Source organism: Anopheles merus, chromosome 2R (assembly GCF_017562075.2).
Source record: "Anopheles merus strain MAF chromosome 2R, AmerM5.1, whole genome shotgun sequence".
Lineage (NCBI taxonomy): Eukaryota > Metazoa > Arthropoda > Insecta > Diptera > Culicidae > Anopheles > Anopheles merus.
The window spans coordinates 23,435,933-23,445,959 of record NC_054082.1 but is presented as its reverse complement, the minus strand read 5'-3'; the positions used below and the strand labels follow the sequence as shown (position 1 = coordinate 23,445,959).

Genomic DNA, 10,027 nt, shown 5'->3' with positions numbered 1-10,027 from the left:
TGAACCGCTGGTCAGCATGCAAAAGGATTTTGCGCTTTCCAAGTGGACTGGCATTGCATGCCGCTCACCTTGGCACATTGTCCGAGTCTTCGTCGTCCTCGTACAGATCGCTACAGTTGCGCTCTAGCTGCGGCTCGACGGTGATGCCACGGGCCGCCTCCTCGTGCTCCGACTCGCTGTCGTCCCAGATCGTGTGCTGGTTCGGGAAGGCGATCTTCTGCCGGGAACATTCGATCCAGTAGCCCGGCGTCGGGATAAGATTGTGCGGGTAGTCTTCACAGAACTCATCTGTGGGAGAGAAACCGAAGAGTAGATTTAACGAAAAAAAAAAGACAATTTCAGTTCGTTGCTTGCTTATTTGGTTTCTTGTTCTTGTGCGTTCTTGCTGTATCTTGCTACCGAGTGGGATTTGCAATGGTCGTGTGCAATGTACGTGTGCGGTTGCGTGTCGTGGGTCGATTAGCGGTCACAGGTTATGAGAGAGCTTACCGGCGCAGGTGGAGCCTATTAGTAATGGAAATGGCATCATATTTTAGTGCCCACGGTCAGCACAAGCAGTACTGTACACCATTTACGTCACCCTTTCGGGAAAGAGTAATTGTAAGCTCAGCCTGACTGGCACGGCGGTCGTACCGGTTTGGTGAAGCAACAATGTTTCTGTTGCAAAAACATACATACACACAGGGAGGAGGGAGTAGGAGGGACCCATTTTGCATGTTAATTCATCATAAAGCAACTCTCGTCGTGCGTCGGACTTTGAAAGGGGTCGTTTGGCTGGGTCTGCAAGCAAAAATAGGCACGGTTTCACGCGTCGTCCACGAACGCGCTCGTGGGAATTTGCCGAAAAAGGGGCCACCAACCGCACACCGACGCCGGACACGGGATTGGGTGGAAAATTTATGGCAAGTGATTGTATAAAATTACCGTCCCAATTAAAGTTTGCGCCCAACGACGTTGGGATGGGTGTGGATGGTGCCGCGGGCATGCGGGAAGGGTGATCCCACGGTACCGATCCCACGTTAAGGGACGTCCCCGTGACAAGTGTTAAGGCAGATTGGGGAAATGTTTATTCGGCCGCCGGTTGCATTGCTCGCACGCGCCCTTCTAGGGCAGGCTGGTTACCGATCACAGCCCTGACAGCAGCTTGGTCAGCGGAACGAGAAATCCCTTTTTTGTTCATCCCCTCATCCCTCTGAATATGCGTTCGTTACTCGCCACTGTCTGCCCAGTCTGAACAGTCGGTGAAGTGTAATCTAATAAACGGCGAACGGGACGGCGTCGCGTCTGCCAAATAGCGCATTTTCATGCGCGAATAATTTCCACCGCGATTACTCACGGAACACATCGAGCGAGCGTGCGTGCGTGTGTGTGTGTGGTAGAGTTTGCAGGGATAGAATGCTTTGCTTACACGAGCGAAGGATCTCGCACGAACTGGGCAAACAGCGAATTAGCGGGTTGGCATTTTAGCGGCCGGAACCCATCATCAATCTTGTTTTTTTTTTGTTCCTGGGAGGCTCGTTGTTGTAAAATGGGCCTTTCGGAAATTGTTTCCCGCGGAAACAAGTGGGCATCCTGTGTTGGGTATGGATGGTATCGGGATTTCTCTGTTGTTATGCGGCATCAGAGTGAAAGGAGCAGGAAATTTGAACGTGAAATGAAAATCTAGTGAAAGCTTAGCATAATTCGACGCCCGTACCCGACGGTTTGGCCCTCCGTTTTGGCAAGAAGAGTGATGGAAAAATTCAATAACCTGGATGGGGCACCGAAGGCTAGATTGAGCGAGCAGAAAGATTGACTGCCGTTTTATTAGGGGCATGGATTTGGCTGCTGCAAGTGGGGCAAAAATGCGTAGACTGGTAAGTAGACGCGATACGATTTTCGGTGGAGGCGCATGGTGGCTGGTGGGCGAAGGAGGCTCATTGCCGCGTCACGTGAGCGTGTCTTAGGGTGGCCGGTGGCTTTATATCATCCAGTATTAGCCGGAACATTACTAGACTGTAGAATAGGCTGAATGTAGCTTGGTCTTGGGTTGGGAATCGTTTTAAAAAAAGATACAAATTGCCTTCAATCGTGCCACAATTACGGTAATTTGTTGGATGATTTAATTGTTTTAAAAATCATTAAAGAATAAAATAAAGCAACACGTTTTCCAATATGTCTTTATACCATTGGTGAATGAGCAACATTTTGAGCAACCATTGAACTATTCGATAAAGACGTTTACCGATGGAGGCGCATGGTGCTTGGTGGCGTTTGCGCGTAGAATTAAAGCGTGCTTGCAACAGTATCACACTCAGGCACAAGCATGTAAAGCCTAAACCTTCGTCCAACGCTCTGAGAGTTTGGAATCCAATGTAGGTTGCTTAACTTTCCTGTCACGAACCCGCCGGACGAAGGGTGGGCAAAGTGTCATTAAGCCCAGTGCATGTACCGTTTCAACCCCCGTTTTGGAAAAGCTAATGAAACCCTCGTCACGATTACCGGGTTGCTAACCTTCGTTAAGAGACTGTCATCGAACTGATTATATCTCCTTTGTGAGATTGTGAACGAAAAAAAAGCACACAAGCAACTCCCCAAACGCTACCAGTATGTATGGGCAACGTTTATTATTTAAAGACGGAGAGGTGTAGTACGGAGCAGCGGAGCGTTTGGCAGTGTGGAGAGAGTGTTAATTATTTTACTATCACAACGCAAAGCATCTCGAGCGGTGGTGGAACCGTTCTGGGTGGGTAAATGTTTCTCAACTCGATGCGCAGCCCCCGGCGTCGGGCACACAGTTTACACCCTACACGCGCTTCATGTCCTATCAACGATGGGGGAAGGTGTGGGTAATTTGGCTTTTAACTGAACGGTTGGCTGAAATAAAATGTAAAACGTCTCGTGTTGTTGACGGTGTCACCGATTTCACCGGCTCAAGTGCGCAGGCAAAAGCGTTCGCGTATGGTGTTGAGAAATAAATGGCAGTAATTGGCATCCCAAAAATCGTACTCCCCCCCCCCCCCCTTATGAAAGTACCCGAGTGCGCCTTTGCCGGCACGGGGTGGGGAGCGAAACTCTCCAAAAGCAAACCAGCAAAAAGCATTAGCGTTAAGGCTATCATCGTTTGGTTAAGTATGTTTTTCAACAGTCGTCACCGTTCTGGGTTTCCGGAGCACTAACGAACCGAAGCGAAAGGCAAACAACAATCACTGAAAGATGATGATGATGATGATGATGATCACGATCGCATGCTTTTTGCACTTCTGATACCTTTCCCGGGTAGTGGTAGGGGTAGTGATGGAACTGTAAAAAGAAAACCCTTCAAATGGGCCGAAGGTAATCCCTGCCGCACGACCAAAACTTGCATGACGCTAAGGGGATAAAGGACATGCTTGAAGTATTCTTTCGCGTATATATATATATATATATGTGTGTGTGTGTGTGTGTGTGTGTGTGTGTAACCATTTACGTTCATATCGTATAAAGAACAGCAAATGTCACCACCCTACATAGAAGAAGAAAAAAAGAGAGAAAAACAACTCAGGGGACATTCGTCGCAAAGCGTTCCGTCTGCACGACGACCTCGAGTGGCTCGTTTCATAATCCGGTAAAGTAAATTTTCCAACCTCCACACCCGGCCTGACTGTTACTGGGGATGGGGATCGTTCGCTCACCCTCTTGGCAGCAGAAAGCGTCTTGCGCTGTCGATGGTAGAGGCTGGTGGAACGTTGATGGACAAGATGGACCTCGTTTATGGACCGTCTCTTGGTTGACGGTCTTTCGGTTGAAGTGTAGTGTTTGTTTTTAGCACTTTGAGGGGTGGTTGGGAGCTTGGTTCCGAAATGATGATCCCACGACAAAGTCCAAAATAATACACTAGTCTCGGGCTGGCTCGGCTTTAGCATGGATGAATGTGGTGGACACACTGGTGAGAAGCGTTAAGCGCGAATGTTGTTGACCTGCAGTAAATTTTTATTTTGTCGTATCATTCGAGATGCTGTTGGGTGGTTAAGGTGGAAGTTTTTTAGGTGTTTGATGATAGGTTGTTTAACAGATGCTTTTTCTTCTTATTGGCGTTGGTCATATTGACTTATGCGGACTTTCGAGAATTATTGAATACCACGGAGCGGGATAGTCATTCTTTGCTGTGGGGGACGATCCTTTTGAAGTTTGAGCCCATGACGGGCATGTTGTAAAGTCACTTTAATTGACGATTGTACTATGAAACCACTGTTCAACAAATGTGTTGCTTATAAGCTTCAGTCGGATTCACTACAATTTTGAGCAAAAAACAAAATTGAAGAGATGCTTTAAGTTCAGCAATCTAGTTATTATTGATAGGAATTATTTGTGGGGACTTGTTTGGTAGATATGATTTTTCACACCTCCATTTAGGTACATTGGGTTTTTGAAACCATTGTCTTGTTTTATTTTGATAACATAATTCAATATTGTTCTGTGTCTTTCTAAGCCTGTCCGTGGAACCGAGAAATTTCCAGAACAGATAAAAGGAAATGCAAACATCCACCGAGTGGTGCAAAGGTAAACTTCTCGCTCTCGAGTAGCTTCTTAGCTATCAACTCGACAAAACGGCCACCACTCCAACCGCCGCGGGGGCAGTTGTTATTGATTTTTACCTAATTCACCGATACATCCAACCGGATTGTCGAGAGGACACAAAGCAAACTAAACAAAGATAATGACCATTATGTAATGGGAAAACCGGTCGATAAGCAAGCCATGGTGAAGGAGATGGAGAAAGCGCAAATGCTTCAAGAGCACGCTGTATTTGTTTCACGTGTTGTAACGAATCACCGTAGAAATGTTTCCCATTTTTTCCTAGAGCAAGCCCCGTCTCTGTCTCGGCCATGCAGTTTCCTGGTCGCGTTTGGCACAACGTTGTGTGTATTGTTAATGTAGCCGTACCGGATGCGTGTGTGTGTTCGAGTGCGTGTTCTTAGAGCTTTTGTTCGGGTGCGTGTTAAGAGTGTCGACCCTTGTCCAGGTCTGTGGACGAAAGAGGGAAGCGGCGAAAGAAAAGGGCAGAAGCCGTAAACTTATCCCGTACTTGCGACAGGCAGGATATCCGTACCGGTTGGTAAAACGGTACAGCGTGCATTCCTTTTCGCCAACACCAGTTATTTTATCCCCAGCGAAGCTTTCGCTGGAAAAATATCATTGATCACTGGAAAGGACGACGAGGTTTAGGCGCACCCGAAATGGACTAGAACGAACGGAACTAACACGGGACAGGACCTTTTTCCTAGGAATGCTACCGTACGAAACCTTCTACGCACACACACACACATACTAACACACACACAGCGGTCGGAATGGTTGGGAAAAGTTGCCAAGCCCCGGCTCGGTCGTTCCCAGTAATTAACTCATCAATTATTAACGCGCATAGTAGCGGAGCGGAGCTTCCTTTCCATAAAAAAAGGAAAGGACACAAATTGGATAAGGCGAGAAGAAAATGGGGCCACTCAGAAGAGGGAAGGAGGACGAGACACGGGCTAGGGAACAGATGGATGGAAGGACAAAACTGCCATACCCTTATCCCGCGTGTACGGCGAGCTTGTTACGGATGGCTTTTTTCTCGCCTCACCCACCCACTTCATCAATGTCTATCCCTTTCCCTGCCCCCGTACCCCTCACATTTGCCCAATCGGTGTGAATGAATGAAGTCGTGGTGCATCCGAACGGCCCGAGCATAATGGAGCAGAAATGGATGAACGATTGCGAACTGCGGAAAATGATCGAGTTTGGGGCGTAATGAAAATTGACGAATGGATGATTGATGGGCCGGCGTATTGTTTTTGGCGGTATGTCCCCGCGGCCATCCCCATCGCGGCCCATCGGACAGTGCTACAGTGCTGCCTAAGTGTGGCAATATAGTGACGACAGGAGGCCTTTACCTTTACCGGGTGTACCAAGTGGTCTGATTCTCGGAATCACGGACGCAAGCACCAGCAGGAAAGGCGGATTGATCGAGTTTTCATGCCCGTAGACGTAATTTCGTTAGCGAAGAATAACACAGTTACGGCAGCATATGGTCCCGGAGCGATGGGCCATACATCGTGTATCCTTTATATAATAAAGCCGGGCAAATTGATTTTTCTATAATGACGGCCTTGTCATGAGCTTTCGCGTAACGCTGGCATGTACATTGGTTAGCAGCGGTGGGATTTATGCGTCCACCCGGAGCTAGCCTGCCGCATGGGAACGTTTGTGTGAACGGGTCTCGGGACTCGACTCGGCATCTCGGCAGATAAACGAATTAGTAGCGAAAGGCTTACGAATTAGTCGGTCTCATGGGTGATTTCAATTAGGAGGATTTTGGTGCTTTCTTGCCTACACGCAAGCCCAGCATAAGGCTTGATCGAACAGGCGAACTGATTCGCAGCGAAAGAGTCCGAATATAATATTTAGCTTTTTATTTCAGGAAAGTTAACGAGTAACGTAATCCACGATGAATTTCTGTGCCCTCAACTGACCGACGCGGAGCATCCAGCCTACAGTGAACTCCGGTTAGTTGTGGGAAAATTACACATAGCCTTAGATTTTAAGCGTCTTTACGAGTAAAACAACCGTCCCCCCCCTCCTTTGCAGATGGGTCCCAAAAGGGTGAATCGGTGCGAAAGCATGCTCAATACACGCACACGGGGGAGCATACCCCGTCTTCAAGCAGCAGCATAAACATCGCCGGCAGCAAAACATGCTTAATCTCTTCCCGGTGCCCAACACGCGCCAGCGAACCAGCCGTAGCGATCGTAAAGTGCATAAATTTATGTGTATCATGACCTGCCCGCGTAAGCCACCGTACGGTGCCACGGGCTGTTTCGCACGGCCCAAGTCGTACGACCCACCCAGCTTGGGTGAGAGCAGATGGACCAACGTAGCCCCAGCTCCCTGTGTAGGCTTGTACGGTATCTTTCGTTTGCGTGAGAATTACAAATGGAGCTTCATAAAGTTGCGAAACTATTGTTTCCGGGTGGTTCTTTCGCTTGTTTTTTTTTGTGTGTGAAAACGGATCGTTTCGCTTCAAACGTACAGCTGCCGGTTGGTGCTGTTGGTTTGGCAGTGATTTGCGATTTGGATTTAGGTACATTTTAAACTTTGTTACGAATTAGTCATTACAGAGTTGCAATTTGGAAGCGAGAAAAGGCGCCTGAAGGTTCACTTAATAATTGCGACCCATGTTTTTTTTTTCAACCATTACTATCGACAATTATGTGTCATCAAGGAATTAAAAGTCTACCTCTCAGAAAGAGTGGCGCAGTCCGGCAAAAGCTCTCTTTAATAGCGCGCACTCTTTGAGCCTTTCATCAAAACGGAGAAGGAAACGTTAACATCACTTCGCAATTAAAGTTAGTAATTAAAAAGGCATCCTCAGCTAGGCAGAGTTTTAATAGGTGTCTGCATGATTAAAACTCATCTTGGGCATTTTGAGGCGAGCGGTAGGCAAAAAGGCAAGGGGGTTAAAAACAATAACGACACATCCTTGTTGCCAACCGCCAGAGTTAGCTTTATCATTAAGCGCACAGTGAAGGATGCTAACATTGCTGCCAGGTAAACAATAATCCCCCCATTTCCTGTGCTGCACTGAGACCTCGAACAGAAAGGTCACCTGGTTTTTTTTGGTTTTTGCCATTTCTGCTGTTAGTATTAGTTAATTTGCCATTTTTTCTTTCCACCCATTTCTTGCCCTAGCTGCGAGTGACAATATTTAATTCCGCACTAATCCTACCACAAGAAGGAACCTGCAACACTCGCACCGTCGTCACCTGATTAAGGGCTTGTTTACCGTGGACCTAGCTTTATTTGCATGTACGGGGATACTTTTCGGTTGCAGCTCGCAGAACAGCGAGTGGAAAAATTGTTAACCAAAAGGTTAATGGTTTTCTTTCTATCTCTCTCTCTCTTTCCCTTTCGAACTTTTTACCCCTCTGGTCAGCATATGGATGTGGTGAGATTAATATTGCAAAATAGGTAAACGAGGGCTTTGGGTTGTGTTTTAGCTGGATTTTTTGTTGTTGTGCTGGAACATGTTCTGTTTCCAATCCAATTATCTATTCGGACAAACAAAGGGAGGGCGCAGGTTTAAAAAGATCCACTCAGAACAACATTGTAATGTAGTTATAAAATGTAGAAACAAAACAACAAAAAACAACAAAAAATCAAACCATTTTACGGCCAGATTACACAACACAATCTCACAACAAAGGATGGTAGGCGGCCGGGGGTTATAATAGGAAGCGGCCTAATGTACCACGGCTAAATGTCTTTCGCTGTACGAAACGGTACAGTAAGCAGGCTGTAAAGTGAAGATTTCCGCCGACTTCCGTGCCGGGCCGTCCGGCTGCCCGGCCTGCGGTATTTGCTCGATAAGTTGCTTTTCCATTTATCGTTTTTCGCTGCCAGCCATTTATGTGTGTGAGTGTGAGTGTGTGTGTGTGTGTTTGAACGGAAACACACTGGTTCAGGACTACCCGCCACCCGTGGCCGGCAGGTCTTGGTGGTGGTTGCGCTTTCTTCGGCCAGGATAAATTTACATATCAAATTTAAACAAGCGGCTGGGAAATTGCGGTTGATTGCGGCCGTTTGCTGGCGCGTTTCGTGTGCTCCGTGTATGGTGCTTGCCCGTCCGCCCTAGCAGGGGAAGGCTTTAGGAAAAGGTAGCTAAAAGACCATCCCCTTCTCTCCGTTTGCAAACCGGCACACCTTAACGCTGAAGTGAAATGGGCAGTGAAGGAGAATGGTAAAGACACGGACACGACCCTGCCGGAAATGGGGTTAAATGGGTAAAGTTCCGGTATTTATTTTTACCTGCACAATCATGCGCAAAGTGAAGAAGAGCATAGTGTAAAAAATACGAAAAAAGCATGTTCGTCGCGCAATAAGGAAGAAGTAATATAAGACTAAAGAGGATAAGGTATAGGACACATTTTAAGCTAAAATCAACTCAATTCAATATCGTACAACCCTTTAAATAGTAAATTAAAATGAATGTTGATACAAAGCACGCTAACGATACTGAAATTAATTTATGATTTATCACGTGCTGATGCCTACCACGACCAGAGAAGGCATCATTAATCAGCGAGAAAGAAAAATGCCCACCCAAACGAAGATACCTAATGCCTCAAACTCATCGAAAAGCGTACGGCAAGCATCTCGATCACCAAGAGCGCTTCGTTTGATTAAATTATGCTACATGCGGTAAAATCTTGGCTGGGGAGGTCAAATTTCATCAAACGAAATCTGCCCCATGCACGCATTGCTCCTAATTAACTCGAGCGCTTCAGCAAACGCGGCGAAAAAGTTTAGCCCACACTACGAAAGTACACAACTGGGTTCTGGTGAATTTTTCATCAAAATATGTATGCTTTGCTCGTTTGCCGCTTCGGTGTAATCAACGCGCACACATTTTCAAACGCGATCGCGTTAAATACGCGAAACAGCAAATAGTAATCCTTTCAGCCGGCGCGCGGAGCATGAGGAAACCAGCACCAGCCGAAGGCAAAGGATGATTATTCGTTCTCATTTACCTTTCTAGAAACACACACACACACTCACACACACACACACACACGCAGATACACAAATTGTTATGCCGTTTGTGTGGCTCGCGTCAAGGCTAGGGGTGGAGAAAACGTTGCCACGCTCGGTGATAGCAAGATCCCGGTTCCGGAAGAGCGATGTGCTGCTCCGTTGCTGTATCTTCCCATTGCTCGCTCGCTTCCAAAACCCTGCGATTCGCCAACCGGTAGGCAAATAAAGTTTAATAGCAAAGATATGTATAATCCAACGGTGAGAATTAATTATAACGCTGTGCTAACCGGCGTGTGAACACGCGGTGGCACGGTGGATTGGAGAACGAGATTTCAGCCAGTGCTCTAGCAGGCAAGGGCGGCAAGAAAACCGGACCACAAGCAACGTGACACCAACGTAAGGTGCCCGAAGACGCCACGCTGTGCAGTGTGTGGTTTTCATATTCCGAGCCGTAGCCACCACCCACGGTATATACCATTTTTCACCAACACCACTG

General features: G+C 47.1%; 1 protein-coding gene across 8 annotated transcripts in view; it reads right to left on the bottom strand.

Annotated features, from left to right (window-relative positions):
• Positions 1–10,027, bottom strand: part of LOC121603549 — a 161,407-nt gene that overhangs the window by 17,735 nt on the left and 133,645 nt on the right. For all 8 annotated transcript variants that reach the window (XM_041932418.1, XM_041932422.1, XM_041932415.1 and 5 more), the window contains one exon: positions 69–288. In XM_041932418.1, the coding sequence (XP_041788352.1) occupies positions 69–288 (220 nt within the window). The remainder of the gene's footprint in view (positions 1–68; positions 289–10,027) is intronic.